The sequence below is a fragment of the Nelusetta ayraudi genome, unplaced genomic scaffold (genome assembly GCF_046127955.1).
Source record: "Nelusetta ayraudi isolate G7.1 ecotype Tasmania unplaced genomic scaffold, CSIRO-AGI_Nayr_v1 ptg000063l, whole genome shotgun sequence".
Classification (NCBI taxonomy): domain Eukaryota; kingdom Metazoa; phylum Chordata; class Actinopteri; order Tetraodontiformes; family Monacanthidae; genus Nelusetta; species Nelusetta ayraudi.
In genome coordinates, this window is record NW_027466113.1 from 382,889 (window position 1) to 402,574 (window position 19,686).

Genomic DNA, 19,686 nt, shown 5'->3' on the forward strand with positions numbered 1-19,686 from the left:
TTGTTTAATTTCAGTCATCCAAACCAGTTACAATAAAATTAAGCCAATTTCAAATTTGATCAGGGTTCTGTGTTAATGCAAGTCCACCACTGATAGCTGTAACTACAGGTAACCCTCTGGATTTTGGATTATATCCAGCATAATTTTAGCTGATTTTTGCATTCTTTTGGTGCATGTCTCATGCTATTTGTATGCGTTTTCTGAAATTGAGCCCATTGTTGAGGCAGTTGCTTCTACCTGTTGATAAAGTTGGTACGGCAGCTGTTGGAAGGCAGAGGTGGAATTTATTATCTTATATCTGACAATGATAAAAACTGCATATTGCCACTTTAAAGCTGTCCTGTAAAAATACAGATTTTCTTAAGTTTTCAGTTTTCAGCATTTCAGTTCAGAGTTTAAAAACTATATATATGTATATATAAATATATATATAAAACAGCCTGTTAATAGATTAACAGTAATGTCGGATTTCTATGCCGTACAGTTTTATAGTTTCAGTACAAAATAATCAACTTGACAATTGATAAACCTGATAAAGGTAATGGAATTAAGGTTAAATTGCAATTAAAATATGATACATAATTGACTTCTTAGCCCTTGAAGTAATGAAGAGATAACATAGTGAATCTCACTAAAACTTTTTGTTATTTCAGTGTTTTCTTTCTGACCTTTATAAATGGGCTCATAGTTGGAAGGTCTCATTCACAAAACAGACCCCAAAGTCCAAGTTCAGAATTTTTATCTCTTCCTCTTTTCTTATCCCTGCACCGACAGACATCAGAAACAGTTTTGTCACAGAAAATGCAGAAAACATTGAATCCCAGACTCAGTTGCATGTGGAGACAGAGGCAGCATTAGCAGATGCTCCTCAGCAATGGACTGATGAAAAGAAGGAAGATTTTGTAGAGTCCACAGATTCAACTGAAGTTCTCCGCTCTTGGGAGGACCCATCAACGGCTCCTCTGTTGGAAACTCTCACTGGTTGGCAGGGAACTTTAGAGATTGTTGCTTCAACTGAATGCAAAATGGAATTCAAAGATTTTGAAGGTGAGGTGGAGGTGTCACCCTTCATCAAGGAACATGGAGATGCACAAAAAGATGTGGTCTCTGAGGTTGAGGCTCTTGATAAGACTGCACAGGAGGAGTCTACAACTGAACTTGATTTAGCCGTGCAGGGAGAGACCCCTGCTTGTGTTGAGGAGGTAACCTCCGTGTCTGGTGAGGGTCCCGTCTTTTCTTCAGAGGCTGAGGAAGAGACTGAAGAAGAGCCAGTGCCAAGTGAGACCCCTGCGCTCGAGACAGCAGAGGGCCTTGAGGTCGAAAAGGAGAATTGTGACATCACCTCGTGGAGTACACAATCTGGCGTTCCATGTGATTCCTCTGAACAAGGTGAAGCTGTTTTATCAGAATCAAGTTAGACAGGCTGTCAGACATTACTTCCAAACTACGATTTTTTTTTTTCTTTCTGTGAAACCGTTCCTCCTCGCTTTATCTTGTTTCACGAGTTTAATCAGTTCTGCCAGAAATCAATTGAATTACGGTAACTTAGATCCCAGTTCCAATGTAACTACACGGCCCCCCAAAATTCTAACTAAATTGTGTGAAGACAGAATGGATCATTTAGCAGATTGACAGTAATGTCCGATTTCTCAGCCACATCATTTCATAGTTTTTAGAATAAAAGAGTCAACATGAGGATAATTAATAAAACTGATTACAATAACAGAAACAACATTGAACTTCACTTTAAATGTTATACGCCTCTTGCTCCGGTAAATTAGCTAATGAAGCGCAATCAACAGAGCGAATCTTCTTAAAACTTTGTTCAGTGTTTTATTTCTGGCCTTTGTACATGGGCTCATTCACAAAACCAACCCCAAAGTCAAAGTTCAGAATTTTTATCTCTTCCTCTTTTCAGCTTTAACAGATGTTCCTCAGGAATGGATTGATGAAAAGAAGGAAGATGTTGCAGAGCCCACAGACTCAACTGAGGTTCTCCGCTCCTGGGAGGACCCAAAAACTGCTCCTCAGCCAGAAACTATTGCTGAGGAAGCTTTGGAGATTGTTGCCTCAGCTGAGGTTGATAGGGAATTCAAGGATTATGAAGGTGAGGTGGAGGTGTCACCTTCCATTGAAGAACATGGTGATGCACAGACTGTTGTGGTCTCTGAAGAGGTTGAAGGACTTGACGAGAGTGTACAGGAAGTGAGGGAGAGACAGGGAGAGACCCCTGCTGTCTCTGGTGAGGGTCCCATCTCTTCTTCAGAGACTGAAGAAGACGTTGAAGAAGAGCCAGTGTTAAGTGAGACCGCAGAGGGCCTTGATAGTGAAAAGGACGTTTGTGACATCACGACATGGATCACACACTCAGAAGTACCATTTGAATCTTCTGAACAAGGTGAGCCTCTGTTTTACTCATTCCAAATTTTTGCAATTTATGTTAAATGTATTCAACATTGTCTACATCATCACATTTCAGATAGATCTCTACTACTTAAACAAGTGTCAAATACTGATACAGATTTTTTTTTTTAAATACTTTTAATTCAAACTGACAAAACAATAACTAATAGTAACTATATAACTATTTTAATAGATTTCCTGTCAGATATATTTCTCAATATTTTAATATTGGCAATCACATAATTGCCTAATTTTCAGAATAAGAATTAGATTTTTGATAAAGAAGATGATAAAAAACTAAAACTAACAACTGATGAAATTAAGTGTCGGTCAATAATTGTCATCACTCCCTCCTTTCTCATTTTCGACTTTTAATGTAGGAAATGCAGAGTATGTTGAAGACAAGACGCAGGTGATTGAGGTGACAGAGGCAGCATTAGCAGACGTCCATCAATTATGGGCCGATAAAGAGGAGGAAGATGTTGCAGAAGCCAAGGACAGGACTGCTCCTCAGCCAGAAGCTGTCACAGTTTCAGAAATTGTTTTGGAGGAAGATACAGGTCACACAGAAACTGCTGTGGCGGAGCCTTCAACTGAATTAACTTTAGCTGAGCAGGCAGAGGCAGTGGCTGTTGTTGAGGACGTTACCTTTGTGTCAAGTGAGGGACCTGTTTCTTCCGACGAAACAGTTACGTCTGAGCTACAAGAGACCCCACGGCCTGAAGCCTCTTGTGATGTGACCATTCCTCCTGAGGACACTAGAACCTCTGAGCCAGTAGAGGCCCCAGTAATTCGAGATGAGGCAGCGGAGTCCACTCCTGAAGTGGCTTCTCTTGATGGGACCACTACTGCCTCAGAAGCGCCACTTGAATCCTTGGAACCAGGCAAAGGTGCGCTGGCATCACTGAGTGAAGATGCAGCTGCTTGTGAAGTGTCAGGTCCAAGCGAGTCTGCATTACGAATGGAGGCTAGAGTTCTAGATGATGATGCTTCAAAAGGTGAAGGTGACGATGTGGCGCTAATGGAAGCACAAGTATCAGTAGAAACTTTGGAACAATGCGTGACTATTGCTCCATGTGAAACTGAAGTACAATACAGTGTAGCTCCCCAAGAAGTTACTTCACCTGCAGCAACAATAGCTGAAGACCCAGTTAATTGGGAGGCTTCAGAACATGCAGAGGTAGAAACAACTCCTGAGTCATCTCCAACGTGTCCAATCACAGAGGATTCCAAAGCTGATATCAGGTCTTCTGATGAGGAGAAAACAGAAGAACATGCTGAGGTGGAACGACCAGAAGGGACACCAAGTCTCAAAGAGCCGAACGCTGCGCCTGAAGAAGAATGTGAAGCTGCTGATCTGGATCTGGTGGAAGATGTTCCAGTATCACTACCGATCCCTTCGCAGACCTCTTCAGAAGAGGACCCAACGCCTCAAGCAGAAACCATGAGCTCAGAGTCTCTGGCAGAGAGTGCTGTTCAAGGGGAGGGTCCTGCGATTGAGCCCGTGCCAGCAGACCTCGGCACTGTCAGCATCTTCAGGTAGGGTCCTCAAGCGTCTAACAAATATCAATGCATCACAAAACGGCATCCAAAAAATGTGAATGGCTGTTTAGAGCAGAATTGTATTCATCACATGTATTTAAAAATGCATCTACAGTGATTCCCATCAGTGATACCTCTGTTAGAGAGAATGCTGCATGTCCTGAAATAATTGATGAGGTTTAGCGCTTTAGTGGCTTGACACAGAAGTATTTCCTGGTAAACCTGTCAGGCCACACTAACATTGACTCTAGGGCATCGTAACATGTCAGTTACTTGACAGGACATGATACAAATGCTTCAGGAGAGACTGACCTCCACCCAAATTGTCTTGCCTTCAAACATTTCAGCATTGCCATTGGCTGAACTACTTGGGGATCCTTTGCAAACATTCCAATAGGTTTGAACATGCACAAAAGTGATAAGATAAGAACAAAAGAACAAATGTTAATAGCTCACTCACAGATAATTCAATTCTGTTGGTATCCATGTAAATAAAGACCAGTCTTTAACCAATCCAACCTTCAGACAAAAAGAAGCTGACACTTTTATAACAACTCCTCAGAGGAGGTGTCACAAGTAACCAAGCACCTAACCAACACGTGTGTTAGCATTCTAGCAACCCTCAAACTAATGAGTAAACCCTTCGGGCCTTTTTGCAATGACCAACCCTGCTCCGCGAATTCTGGCTGTACTCCTGTTATAAGTGGCAGCTGACCGGATAACAGGATATTGTTGGCCCACAGGGCGAAATAGAAAACACAGTGAAAGCAGCCACATGCTCACCAAATGAGAAACAAAGGCGTGCGTTGAGTGTGATGATTATAGATGGAGCATGTTGTCAGCACAACAGCTCCAGTCACGCAGCAGTGGGCCATTGTGAACGGGCTACAGAATAATCACGCCCTGCTGCTTCGAATTACATACGTAAGGCAATGTAAATGCTCCGTGAGCCTGCCGGATTCCTGCCATCATGAAAAAAAAAAAAAGTGTTAAGTGAAACCATTTTTGTTGTCTTCACATTCTAAAGATGGCATAAGAATGTCGTACTGGATGTGATTGAATTATCATACAGCCTAGGTTCAGTTTTATCCGAAACAAATATGCTCATCTCAGACTACATGTTTCCATTAACAATCATGTGTAATTTGATTCAGTGGTGATATTTTGGATTTTGTTAAAACCATAACAATAAAGTCATGAAAAAAAGATTTTCAGTTTACTTCTAAATGTGTCAAAACATCTTTTTTTTTTGTCCTCTGGTTTTCCAGCATTCTGGTTTTGTACTTTATATTCCTCCATCTGTTTTGAGACCCTCCGTTTTGTGATATATGACTCATATAGTGCTTCCTTCGCGCACTTCTTGTTTTGTAAAAATGAAAAAAACAAAACAAAACAAATTTTGGACATAATGTGAGACCAGACGATCCATCAGGGTCTTCCACTTATAAACAGTTTGGTATGTTGAAACAGCATTTCTCTTTCCTTTGTAGTTATTTTTTGATTAAAGTCTAAAATACTTCTTAACAAGTAGTCTCAAAAAACACACACACTTATTATACAAACATTGCCATTTCTGTTGTAATCAACTATTTTTCATCACTAACTGAAAATATCAATTTGAAATATTTAATATTTAAGATAAATATTTAATGATTCAATATTTAATCCAAAATATATACTTGAACAGATATACATGTAACAATGTTCTTTCAAGTGGACTCTATTATTCTGTAGTTAGAGCTCTGCACCATACAAATAGTCTTTGTTTAGAGTGTAAGTGTATGTTGGGGACATGTTTGAACACTGTCGTAGAAAAGAGGACACCGACCATCATTTGCTAAAGTAGTGGCGAATGTGTATTGCATGGACGTGTTAAAATGTACACAAAGAACCGTCGGTCAGTTGCCTTGTGTTTGGGGCAGAGGCGGCCAGCTAGCTGCTCTTGACTCAGGGAACAAGCTGTACTTCAAGGGCAGAGTCGCCCCTCTGGGCAGCACGTGTCGTCTTCTGGTGTGGCTGCTGTATTGCATAACTTTTATGAGATTTTCCCCCGGAGGCTCAGAATCGTGTGTGCATGTGTGTTTTGCGTGAGTGTGTGCGAAAGCCAGGTAAATCACGAGCAAACCAGTTTGGCAGAACCAGATGTGCTTAAGTAGGCATGCCTTAGCTTCTCTCCTTGTTATGTTATTACTTTGTTTACAGGCAAGCCATGAAAGAAAATCTCTTAAGTTGTCTATATTTGACATTTGACAGGTCGGTGACATGAATGACAATTTTTTTTTTTCTCACTGTGTGTATTTTGTGTGTGTGTTCGTGCAGTTCTGCCTGTAATTGAGGCATGTGGAGATGCAGAGCGTGACAACACTTAAAAGAAGGAATGTGTGGGTAAGAGCACAGGCACAGCCAAGCATGCTGACTCAATGCAAAAAGCAGTTAATCATCCCAGGTGTTCTGTTAGGGTGTTGATTAGTAAAGATAGAAATGAGGTACTTCTGAATTTGATCAATTAGAAATTATGTAATCTTTTCAAGGTATAATGATTGAAACGACTGTCTTTTTTTTTAAGATGGTTAATTTCAAGATGGTCTTTATCATTTAAATGTAGCAGCTGATAGTAATTAGCAGTTCATACAATGTATATTTAAAGTCATTTGATACAGTATCTTATTCATTGCTGTTCATGTTTCAAAAGGAGGAACATTCAACACCTGCGCACTGGATTCAACACAAATACCTACAATACACTGCTGCAGCGGAGCTGAAAGAAGGTGACTGGAAGAACCAGAAGCCCAACCACCACCGTGCATCAGTGTGCACCATCCATTATTATTTATGTCACATGAAAAACAATCAGCATTTCCTCACAAACTGTTGAGATATATGTGCGGACAGACACAAACATTACATGCAGGCCAGAGACAGAGTGAGTGCAATATCCTGTCATTTTGTCATGTCTTCTGGCGGTGTCAAATACTGGAGTGAAGGAAATTCCCGACTATTTACAATATGTGCTTCTGATGAACACTAGGCAAAGACATCATACATGTGTGTATAAAGCAGAGCGTAAGGTGACAACATACAGGACAGACGGACAACTGTCATCTGCCCTAACTTACACAAAAGAGATCAAAATTGATTTTTGTAAGCATTTAGATACACATTTAGATTTACATGAAATCTTTGATACAAAATTATATTAATATATAGGAATGGTGTAGTTAATGATAGTCTAAAGCAATATATTAGCAAAGCAATATATTACATTACATGTTCCTTTTTGTGAAATCTTTTTTTCTATTAAAAACCATTCTTCAATCTTATTTTATTAGTTCATATAAATACATGCATGTTTTAACTCTGGTTTTGTTTTTCCTATGGATGAAATTTGCTTGTGTAGGTGGCAAGCAAAAGATTAAAAAAAAAACAAAAAAAACAAAACAAATCACTTCCAGGGCTCAGGATGAAAATGATCCAATAACTGATAATGTTGCTATCGCATGACGTCAGTTATGTGCAGCTGCACCATTGCTGGAACATCCTAATGGAATTCAGTCCCTGAAAAAAAGGTGTCTTTCTTTCCTCACAATACTGATGCACACATTGGTTTTTGTATGTGATACAGAATCCAATGGTTTTTGTCTTTCGATGGTTTTTGCATGATATGCCAAAACCAACATGTGCAGCAGAGATCATCTCCTGTCCTGGATATTATTGTTAAGGCTATCAATAGTTCTTCACGATGGGTCAACAAAGTTCTTTCTGTCAGTTGCATAAGATGTGATGGGTGTTTAAGTGGATAAAAATGTATTTCAGTCTGACATCTATTTAGTGTTTCTGTCTTTTTTTTATTCCTTTTACATTTTCTAAAATGTAACCGTCATTCTGCTCTTCGTTCAGAATAAAGTTATACGTAGACATTTGATTTTACTTTTCTCTTCTAAAATGAATGGAAAATACTGTAGATTTTTGTGAAAATGCTTTCTTGCTTTATTATTTGACAGATCTGTTTATTAGAGAGCATTGGTCAGAGGGCCCAAAGCAGCAACTGCTTCAATTTCCACCAGTGCACCCTGAAGAGAGAACATTGAACAAAGCTTTGAATGTGAATGTGATAGAGGCAGAGTAAAAAAAAAAAAAGGAACATTGGACACTTACTTTTGGGAGAGCAGAGACCTGGTAGGCAGCTCTGGCTGGGTAGTTCGAAGTGAAGACTAGATATGACAACACATTTGATTCAATTGCAATGACATGTTGACAAATCAACTCAATCAATCAACTCATCTAAAGGGGTCTCAAAGCACTTTGCCTATATGTATATATGCATGTGCACATGCACGCATCGCATGCACACACACACACACACACACACACACACACACACACACACACACACACACACACACACACACACACACACACACACTTCAAAGTACCAATCAGGCGCTACATACCAATCAGGCGCTACATTGTAAAGGCCTTGAATTTCTTGTTCCTTAAGACAGTCGTTGTCACGCAGTGAAACACGTGTGTTTACAGGAAAGATGGCTTTCAGAATACTAAAACTACTAGTGCAAGTAACCTGTAAAAGTATTTGAGTTCATCTTTGTTATGTGAATTAAAGAATTTAAGGTTCACTTGTTGTGCTTTTATAATGAAACGATATGACACAATTGAGAACTCGATGAAGTGTGTTAAACCAGGGACATAACCAGGGACATAATGAATTTCAAACACTTCCTTAACATTCTGCAAGCTAGAAAAGGCCATAAAACAAAACAAAACCCCAAAACCGCAAAGGGGTTTACATTGGTTTTAATTGGTTTTAATTGGTTATCTTGTTAGAAATGCTCTCCACCCTCCTACTTATGTTGTGGAACCTGTCAGGGAGGGGCCAAATGATTTATATAAATACTCCGTGGTTGGTTTTATAAATCTATTCGAAAATATATGCAGAGACATTAACAAGAATGTTTACGATCAACTACAATCACTCATGAAGTACAATAAGTCCATATTGTTACAATTCTGTTACCCAAAACACAACAAAAACAATCTGTCCTCAGTTGTAAGTCAACTACGGAAACAGATGGAGCTGAACGCAAGCAGTATATATTCACAGAGTTTTGGTGACACCTAGTGTCAAAAGCGGACTTTGCAAAGTGATTGCAGTCACGCAAGGAACAACTGAGAAAATAATTGACTACGAGTAAATAATTCACACTTACACTGCGTGTAAATATCGTTGACAGCGGTGAAGTCGTCAATGCTGGCCAAGAGAACTGTAGTTTTGACAACTGTGGGGAACAAAATGTGAGAATGTGTTCAGAGATTATTTTTCTTTTCGTACTGTCTCCAACTCAAATGAAAACAAACTGACATTCAGTTACATTTCTCTCACCATTATCATAACTACATCCAGAAGCCTTAAGGATTTCCCCCATATTAACAAGGCTCTGCGTGTGTGAGAGAGAGTTTCAAGTTAATCAGCAGATATTAATATTATAACAGCTCAGAAACGGCAAATTAACATCAACAAGAGCTTCTAAGCATGACTTTACATTGGGTGGATTAGGTCATGCATTCAGTGTAGCCTACCTGTCTGGTTTGAGCCTGGACACCACCTTCAACCAACTGTCCACTGGCAGGATCCATTCCCACCTGACCTGAGATGTACAATGTCCGATCCACCAACACTGCTTGGCTGCAAGGCAAGATGATATTAGGCAACAACAACAATAATATATATATACATATATATATATATATATATATATATATATATATATATATATATATATATATATATATATATATATATATATACATATATACATATATATATATATATACATATATACATATATATATATATATATATACATACATATATATATATATACATATATATATATACATATATATATACATATATATATATACACATATATATATACATATACATATATATATATATATATATATATATATATATATATACATATATATATATATATATATTTATTTTTAATTGTTTTGACCCCCCACAGAGTAGCATTCAATATTATCAACGCAAGTATCAAAGTAGGTAATGCTATTTTCTGTTTCCCCCTGTGAAGAGGAATAAGGTAGTGCACAGATATTTTGGTAATACTTGATCAACAGTTCATGCAAAAATGTTGTGAATGTATCAATCTTAAAAAAAAAAAAAAAAAAAAAAAAAAAAGTTCCAGTTGCAGTTCGAGTTGCATTTAGCTGACCCTTGCATACACAGGTATGGTTTGTTACTGCTTGGTACAAAGTTCAGGGTACAACAGAGGCCCAGGAGTTTGATTCAGAGCCTCACGAAGTAAGAACGTAATCAATGAAATGGCATTTTCGTAAAATATTAAATGCAATCATCTCTTTATAGGGAATCAGCATTTAAATGTGAATTTTGAGGGATTATTTGTCGGGAAAATCAAGCCGAGGTGTCATCTATGTACCCGCCATAGCGTGACGTATCCGAAGTTTCTGAAGTGGGTCGTAACTCTCACCTGTACGGCCCGATAGGAGCTGGAGCTTTCACTGTATTGATAACCCTTCTGATGAGTGCAGACATTTTTTCCTCCAACGTTTACACCGTAATTTAACGGAATTAGCCACAGACACAAACGCAGCAGAGTCCAATCTGCGATACAAGGGGAAGGTTCTGACGTAGGGAGGGCTGGTTTTACTGTAAATAACGCAATAGAGGCGAAAGATGTTTTTTCTTTTGCGATGCTGTTCGACATTGAGTACATACAATACATTTCGGCAACTATTGTTATGAATTAAGTGAGGAATAGCGAAGAAATTTTAATGACAATGTTTGCTTGTTTGCACGGTGGGATTCTGTTGCGCCGATAGTCCAAAGCTTCCATGAAAAAACGACATACCCGGAAGTAAACCCTCTTTCAACCAGCGTGTGAAAAAGTCACATGGAAGCAGCCGGACCTTCACGTTTTGAAGGAGCCTCACCCTACATCAGCAAACCCAGGTGTTTTCGAATGTGAATTTACGACACTTTACATATTTGGTGAGTTAAATAGTAAGCATAGTTTTTAGGCAATTGTGTTTTTTGTTTAAGGAATAAAAAAAAACTGATGCATCATGCCAAGCTAACAAGCTAACGTCAACAGCGGTTTGGCACGTCATTATGTTTACGTCAAACACAAACAACACCATAGAGACCGACTATTGTTCCACATGTGCAGAGAATGGCTGCTTCAAAAGCAAAGATGCGGGAGAAGAAGCTGCGGAACCAGCCGGTCAGTGTGCAGTATCCAGCCACCAGCACGCAGAACGGAGACAGCGCCTTCTCTGGTATGACTCGTCTAATGTTCACGTAACGCAGTCATCTACTGTTTTCTCTAATGTCTATTTGTAGTACTCATTGTTTTACCCCTCAAGCAGCTCATCCCCTTTAACCTAGACGACTGCATGCATCAACAAATGGAAGGTTTACTTGGGTTATAAGCAAAAATGTGTATTATTCTTTTTTTTTTTTATTTGTGTTTATTTATTGATTGATTTTCGAATTTTAATCAGCACTAGGTTAAATGATTACAACGATGTAGTGACAGTGGTCACATATCACATTAAAACATCACGATTCATACTTCTCCCCAAAGGCAAAGGTCGTGATGCTGGTCCTTCATCATCAGGAAAACAGAAGAAGCAACACCTGCGGGGGGACTGGGTACGGGGACACCAGAAAGATGGTGGGATCTATGCCAGGGAGATGCCCCAACGCATAACTGGTAAGTTCAAATAAGGATTAAGGGTCAGCTAGCATTAAACAGTTATTCGCTGTGGTTCTGACTCTTTCTTGCTCTCGTCATTGTTCAGCCGGAGGCTTTGCAAAGGCCAGGGTGGCGGAGGTGAAAGCCATGCTGAAAGCCGTCACCAAAACAACAGGCAGCAGCCACGTTTTTGGAGCTCTGCCCAAACACATGAGGAGACGGGCCATGAGCCACAACACTAAGCGGCTGCCTTGCAGATTAAGAGAAGTGGCCAACAAAGTGGTAAGGTTTAGAAACTTCCAATTTCTGTCGCATTTAACTCTGTATCGGCGACAGCCTGTGACATATGGACAGTGATGCTGACATTTCGTTTGCCCTCTAGCATGCAAAGAGCCTCCAGCCAAAGAAGAAGGAACAGGCGAAGAGCAAGAGCCGCCGGGCCCGTCGGCGTCATGGAAACATGTTGCTGGAGTTTAACCGCAGGCAGAGGAAGAACATTTGGCTGGAGACGCACATTTGGCATGCCAAGCGCTTCCACATGGTGAAGAAATGGGGCTACTGTCTTGGAGACAGGCCAACGTACAAATGCTACCGGCCTTGCTACAGAGCGATGAGCAGCCACTGCCTGCTGCAGGTGTCAACTCAAACTCTCAGTTGTTTTTTTAAACTCTAATTTGTTGAATGTCAGTGTTCAGCAGTGTTGCATTTAAAGTAAGCAAGACCTTGTTGGTTTTGTCCATGCAGGATCTATCTTACTACTGCTGCATAGAGCTGCAGGGAGAGGAAGAAAAGCTGCTGGCTTCTCTCTCACATCTGACCAGCAAAGAGGCCGGTAAGATCGTAACCTTCACCCCATTACGTGTACACACGTTGTTTTACATGTAAATGAGGAAATTTTGATTCTACATTTACTAAAAGAAAGTGGAACACCATGAATGTACACTTGCAGGGCCGACCTTTGCAGCGGCGATAAGTTTATCAGGGCAACGACAGGGCAGCGCAGTGGTGTACAGAGCAGGACAATACCCCTCTAAGCCTCTTGGCCCAGTCACCTTCCTCTGGAGGCCCCGGTCACCAGGATCAACACACAGGCAGCTGTGGATCTGGGCTCACCCCACTCTGAAAAAGGTAGAGTGGGATTTAGCAAAAGTTGATCGAAAAAAAGAAAGTACAAATAAAAGATGCACTTAATAGTTCAATATATAATGAACTACAATGTGATATGTAGGTTGCTAATGATTTTGTTTTAAAAATCTTGATTGTGCGAGTTCTGCCGCAGTAGGGCTAAGTTGAGCCACCACTGTGAATGATGAGCTTTATATATTTGGCTCTTCAAGAACTTTGGCTACTCTGAACAAAGACAACCGCCAGGAGGTGCTGCCATGCCCCATGATGTCATCATTAATGTCCAGTGCTCATCAATTCATTTTACTGCATTGTATTGAGTTATCCACCAGAACATTTTCTTAGTATGCAACTAAATGTTTACCAATAGCCATCTTGTTACTCCAACAGCTGCTATCAAAAGTGCTCAACATGCCGAATCAGATCAAATACTGACTTTAACATCAAGCCTTATTCAGCATCCCCTTTGGATATCAGCCAACTCCATTAAACATGTGTCTCTTGCAGGACCTCCTCTCTGAGCTACAGTCTGTGTGCCAGTGTGGTGAAGCCGTTGTTCCCCCAGTTGTCCCAGTGGTGAAGTCTGCTGAGGTTCTGACTCATGAACTGGAAGGAGAGGCTAAAAAGACCCCTGAGGCCAAGCAGCCAACTGGAACAAAGAGAAAGCGTGCCAGCGAGGCTCCTGGCGGGCCACCAGCTAAGAAGATCCTTGGCGATGGAACCAGATCCCCCTCTACCCCGGTGACATGGAAGTCAGGCTCATCTGGAATAATTATACAGTAAGCACACAGAGCGCCAATGCAATTAAAAATGCATTATTTTCAAACAATAACCTTTTCTTCAGAGTTGAATGTGAAGCTTTTCTACTTTTCTATTTTGCTTCTGAATGTTTTTCAGTGATCTAACAATGGAGATCGTGCGCTATCGCCTCATTGGACCGCAGTCCCACACTGTTCTTGCAGAAACTTTGGAAGCAGCCACAGACTGCGACGTGAGAATCATTATATTGACAAGTCCAGGAGCGCCTGGAATATGTTTGTGCTTTGCGTCGTAGAACTCACATTTCCTTCTTGTTTAAAGGAGACCAGCAAGTCTCAGCCCTCCTCTCTCTGGTGGCCCGAGCACTGCAAAGATGAGAGCAAGATGCATCTGCACCGACAGCAGGCTGATGTCTACCACATACTAAAAGGTCTCGTGCTGTTTGTCTTAATGTTCAGTGAGATATTCATTGGTTTTCTCGTCTGCCACAAGCCGTGACCGTGAATGTGTTTAATTCATTTAGGCATCTATTCGACTGGAGAGCTGCCCTCAGGAACAGTGCTGGCTCTGACTGTCGATGATCCCAGGCTGACTTTACCAAGAAAGAGGGTTAAAGCTCTGCCACTAGTACAGCAAGCACAAGGTAAAATCGGACCTCACAGCCAGACTTTGGAAGGTTCTAAGTTTGCAAACACTGAAGGTGCATAGACCATAGAATCACTAACCTTGCCCTCAGACTTGAATCATTCAATTATGTTCGCAGAAACTTTATCTGTTACACTAAAATACTCCCTGTCGTACGCATTAGCACTAAACTGGGCTTTTAAATAATGTATCCTCAGCTTAGCAAACAAACAAACAAACAAACAAACCAAATCAGTCTGTCTCTGGTCCTGAGGTTGTTGCACAGAGTACACATCTGGTTCTGTGCTCCAGGGGGCCTCTGCCTGGCCATGCAGATGTTCCAGGTTCGATTCCTGGCAGGACCCTGTACTCCAAACACACCCTCAGTGACCCGTAGCAGCTGATTTCACTTACTAATTCCAACAACATGAGGAAGATATTGGTCAGTTAATCATTTGTACAAGTAACTAGTTGGCCCTAAATTTCATATGAGACTGTCGCCCATAAAAAGAACTTGCCACCATATCAAACATGCAGCCACAACACAAACCTAAAATTTAAAATTCTTAAAATGAAAAATGTCTTCTTGGTTTTAAAAAGGTAATCATTGCAGATGAAGCGACAGCTAACAGTGACAGCCAGTCATTTACATTCTCTAAGTCATTATTTAACTCCTACTGCCCTAAATCAGTTGTGTATCCGCTGATGCTGCTCATCCAAGAGTCTGCTTTGTGTGGTGTTTTTTTTTTGTTTTTTTTTAAATCAGAGGTTGATGAGGAGAAGAGGAGGGAGCTGACGCTGCGAGGCGTACCTGAGCGCTGCTGTCAGAGTTACCTGTGGGAGAAGTCGGTGCGCGACAACGTCACCGAAAACAGGATACCAGAGCAGGTCTCTTCCTTCAGCACCGGCTGTGTCGCGCAGCTCTTGTCTTCTAAAAGCTGAAAACAACCGCAGACGTCTCAGCTGCCTGTAATGTTTCCCCACCTGCAGGAGTTAAATCGTATGCGGAGCGAGGTGCTGGTGCCGGGCTCCAGATTGAGTCCCACTCCGCTGCAGGGTCGAGTCCCCATCCTGCTCGTTCATCAGCCTGGCAAGCAGGTGGGGCACGAGATGAACTTATGGGGGGCTGGATGGGACCTGCTGCTCCCCAAAGGATGGGGAATGGCTTTCTGGGTCCCACTGGTGAGTATAATCTTTTAATGAAGTAGGAAAAAAATTTGAAAGAAACATTAATATTGAGTGGATCACATATTCTGTTATTAGCTTTCAAAGCATGAAACACTCGTGGCAGCATTATCAGATTTATTTACCACATAATTCATTTTTACGAAAGCACATTGCTGCCACCCTAGGAAAAAAAAAAAAAAAAAAAAACGGGACTCAGTATCACGTTATAACGTGAAACTATCAAGTTTTTACGTGATCATTTCCAAGTTATTTTGTGATAGTTTCACGTTAAAACGTGAAACTATCACGGAAATATGTAACAGTTTCACTTTATAATGTGAAATTTATCGTTATGACGTGACACTGAGCCCCAATGTTTTCCTAGTGTGGCAGCAATGCACTTCCGTAGTAATTGGAACAGATCACCGGGTAAGTGCGTAGTATTTGTGCACTGATTATAGAGCTAGATTAAACTAGATTCTAGAACCCCAAAAGTCCTTTGGATCGCTGCGCTATTGTGGGTTCCTTTTCAATCAACTCCAAATGATCATGACACAAAGTGATAGTTTGACGTTATAACGTGATATTGAGCCTTGTTTTTTCTTTCTGGAGTGGCAGCAATGCACTCCCATACATTTTCCATCAAACGTGAGTGATTTATTTTCAAAATACAGCGCACTGTCATGGCTTAAATGTTTACGAGAATCAATCCACGACATTTGACAGTGACTTTCTGTTTGGACAAGAACTGCACAAAGTCAGAAACGTGGCTTCAACTTAAATAGCGGGACGAAGCCCTCGTGGTCAAACCTTGTGTGGAAAACCATTGATTGTATTCTTTCTCTGCCAGATCTATAGAGGGGTCCGCGTCGGCGGCTTGAACATGAGCCTGAAACACTCTCAGAACAAAGGCGCCCCCCACTTCCCCCATGATTACCCCGACTGCCCCGCAGGCGCCCGCTTCCAGGAGGAGCAGGAGGCAGAACTCCTGGACAAGTTCAGGAGGTCAGCTAAACACGAGCGCCGTATCCAATTATTATTAATATTGTTATTGTCGGAAACACGATAAGAGCCGTTCTCAGCCGGGACGCCTCGTGCTGCCAAAAGCTTTTGTGTAGCTTATTATATGATCTTGGCGTCTTAACTCGTTGGCGCTGGCCTGCGTGCCGAGAACAGAATCTTGGAAGTCGTTTTAAAAAGTCCGTTTTAATGACGGGACACGGATTCAAGTAGCTATTCTAATCAGCCGTTGGCAAACTGGCAAATAACCCCTCAAAATGTGAAGGGATCATTTTCTTTTTTCCCCCCCAGCGAAACTAGACAGTCTTGCCTCGTATTATTAATATGGATAAATATCAGTTTCTCCATTTTAATGTTCTGCTGAACGATGGAATTATCAGCGCTCAGATTCCGTGTCTGTTTTTACCACATAGGATCTGTTGAGAAACCCAGTGGTGACTGGCAGGCTGCCGCTGTCTCCTCTAGCTTTAGCGTGTCCATTAGGACGTCATGTGAAGAAAAAAAAAAAAAAAAAACCCCCTTTGCATCTGCAGTAGCTGATTCCAAGATAACGCTAGATCTCATTATTTACCTCTTCACTCATCTGCCGGGAAAACACAGCATTCACTCATCCGCAGCTCAAGTAAGCGACGCCGCGTCACAGCTTTTCCATCACGCCGCCGTGCGCTCAGCAGTCACGACGCCGTGAATTCCCTCGCGGCCACCGAAAACAACAACAACCCAAAAAAAAATAAAAAAAAAACCCGCTCGACAGCCTCCGACCTTGTGACCTCTCCCCGTAGGCGCCCGCCTGCCAAACGAGCCAATTACATTAAGCACGGCTGTCTGGCGCCGTTCCGTTGCCCGTGGCAACAGCTGGCCGAAGAATGGGAGCTGATTTCTGGGGGAAGGAGAGAGGAGGCGACGCAGGAGGAGCGGCAGACAACGACGACGGCGGCGATGATGGTGGCGGAGGGAGGAGGAGGAGGAAGAGGAGGAGGCGGCGGTGGTGTCGAGTCGCAGCCTCGCAGCCCGGCCACAGTGATCAGGTGAACGTCTCGGCCTCCCTGGTGTGATTTATCGGCGAGAGTTTCTTGTTTCTTTGTGTGGAAACAGAGCAGTGAGCTGTCAACACCAAGTCGGTGTCGGTTCAGAACACCGCCACCTCCAGACATGCAACAGAATGAATGCGCTTGACTTTCGGAAGGTCCCCCCGAGCAGAGAATCACAGCCGACAAAGTTCTTTTTTTGGGGGGGGGGGGGCCTCTCGTCATCACCTTCCCTCGTCTAGTTTGTAGTACAAGTAGAGACGAGCCGGGCGTAGGGACAGAGTTGATGCATGGCGCTGCTGCTCTCTGCCCGCTCTGCGCTCTCATCATAACGTCCCTGATGAGAATACACAAAGCACGTCCGACTTCAATTGCAGCAATACATCAGAGAGATTAGCGGAGGGGACGAGTCGCCTCTATCATGAAAGCGTCACACGAGCTCTGACTGATGATCAAACAGTTGGATTAATTTTTTTTTTTTTTTTACTGTGCAGTGGCACTGCCAGCCTTTTGCTTTTAGCCATAGGAGTTCAAAGAATACACACACACACACACACACACACACACACACACATATATATATATATGTATATATGTATATATATATATATATATATATATATCCCTTCAATAACTGTTTGTCTCCTACTTCCCAAGAAACCGCAAGTCACTGCGGCTGCTCTCGGGTTGGTGCCGACCCACCACATCCAGAGGTCAAAGGGCGTGTCGAGCCAGCGAGGGCCCGCCCCTCACCTCTCCGGCCGCGTCGGCGTTCCTGGCCACGCACGGCTCCGGCCTGGTGTGGGTCCGCCTGTCCCTGCTGTCCAAAGGCAAGCCGGAACTGCATGCCATGGTGTGCGTGCCGTCAGCGGAGGACCTGCAGCTGCTGAAGACGGCGCCCGGCAGCGGCAGTAGCAGCAGCAGCAGCAGCAGTAGCAGCGGCCCCTCGGAGCCGACCCACAAAGACCACTTCAAGAGCAGAATCAAACGCAGGAAGAAGCCCAGTGAGAAAGCCCCCGCCGTGTCCTCTGGGCCTCTCAAAGAGTCGGACCCTCCTGCTGCCCCTCAGCCCAGCCCCACCACACCCCTAGACCTGGGCCTGTGGCCGGACCCCCTGCCCAGCGTCACCTCCCACTGCTCCAGGGTCACCCTCGGCTGGGTCACGCAGGCCGACTTCTCGCTGTCGGCAGGCTGCGGGGAAGCCCTGGGCTTCGTCAGCGTCGCCGGCCTCGTCAGCACCCTCGCTGGCCAGCCGAGGGAGCGCAGGGGAGTGCTGCTGCTGCGGAATCCCTCCTCCCTGCATTACCGCTTCGCCAAAGTCAACGTCGAGGTCTGATGGAGGTGCCCGAGCTCAAACGCAGGAACCCCCTGGCAGCGCTGACTGTTTTGATTAACAGAGGAGGATCAACAATCGCTTGGATGTGGGCTGCGTGACGCTTGGTCTCTGTGCCTCGATGATTCATTGCTCTGGGCTGTGCCTTTATTTTCTCTGCAGTTGTACATGCAGTAAAGCAGCATAAGCTTCCTGTTGGACTGATTTTTAGTTGCGTGTATTGTCTTGAAATGACAAATAGTCTTTATTTTGACTTTAAAAACACATTTATTTTTGGATTTTCCGATTGATCGCCTTTGTGCTCAACAAAAGGATTGGTTCAATGGTGTTAATGAATGAAGGCCTTGGTTTTAGGTTATTTCACCTCTTTCTGTCAAAATAAAGCCCATTTTCAATGATTATTTATCACTCCATGTTTTTTTGCTCGCTATCAAGAGCTTGTGGATGCCCTTTTTCCATTTGAAGTGAAAATGAATGATGAAAACATCAGTCACGCCAAAGCTTTGAAAAGGTTGTGTTTGCACACAAGCTAATAAAATAGTTAGGTTGCGCTGTTTGTGGCTGATTGCTGTCACCTTTCGCTGTGTAAAATCACCACTTCACCTCAATCACGATGACAAAAACCCACTTCCCAAGGCCAATACGCTGAACAACAGACACACAAATTCCCTTTGCGGTTTGTTGCACATCCCATAATGTGTAGGTGGCACATAAAAGTGCCGTTGCTCGGCAACACTAAACTTTGGAAGCAGTCGGGTGGTTGTAGCGTGAGGTAAACATGTGCGGGCAGTCTGCATTGTGCTTTGTGTTCCGACTCCATGGAAACAGGAGTCGCACCGAGCAGCACAAACGCATTACATTCTACAATACAGGAAGAGACTCCACAACAGAGCGGGGACGCTTTTACAGCCGCTACTGAATCATC

At 42.6% G+C, this 19,686-nt stretch overlaps 2 protein-coding genes and 1 long non-coding RNA gene across 3 annotated transcripts; 2 read left to right on the forward strand and 1 right to left on the reverse strand.

The window, feature by feature from the left end:
* The first annotated feature begins 3,570 nt into the window (after positions 1-3,570).
* On the forward strand, positions 3,571-6,943 carry LOC142898026 (uncharacterized). The gene is made up of 3 exons (XR_012928520.1): positions 3,571-3,942; positions 6,265-6,330; positions 6,638-6,943. It is a non-coding gene; the product is annotated as an uncharacterized LOC142898026 (long non-coding RNA).
* A 961-nt stretch (positions 6,944-7,904) lies between these two features.
* On the reverse strand, positions 7,905-10,688 carry LOC142898025 (2-iminobutanoate/2-iminopropanoate deaminase-like). Its single transcript, XM_076040740.1, has 6 exons — positions 10,479-10,688; positions 9,541-9,646; positions 9,344-9,398; positions 9,171-9,239; positions 8,101-8,156; positions 7,905-8,015 (listed from the first exon to the last, which is right to left on the reverse strand). Exons 1-6 carry the CDS (start codon positions 10,541-10,543, stop codon positions 7,956-7,958), a joined length of 411 nt encoding a protein of 136 aa, XP_075896855.1. The 5' UTR covers positions 10,544-10,688; the 3' UTR covers positions 7,905-7,955.
* A 146-nt stretch (positions 10,689-10,834) lies between these two features.
* Positions 10,835-19,162, forward strand: pop1 (POP1 homolog, ribonuclease P/MRP subunit). Its single transcript, XM_076040737.1, has 16 exons — positions 10,835-10,999; positions 11,178-11,286; positions 11,595-11,723; positions 11,812-11,987; positions 12,088-12,339; positions 12,450-12,537; positions 12,655-12,833; positions 13,338-13,609; positions 13,728-13,821; positions 13,911-14,019; positions 14,113-14,232; positions 14,980-15,101; positions 15,204-15,395; positions 16,231-16,385; positions 17,183-17,428; positions 18,086-19,162. The coding sequence occupies exons 2-16, from the start codon at positions 11,181-11,183 to the stop codon at positions 18,762-18,764; spliced, it is 2,919 nt and encodes a 972-aa protein (XP_075896852.1). The 5' UTR covers positions 10,835-10,999; positions 11,178-11,180; the 3' UTR covers positions 18,765-19,162.
* Positions 19,163-19,686: the final 524 nt, after the last annotated feature.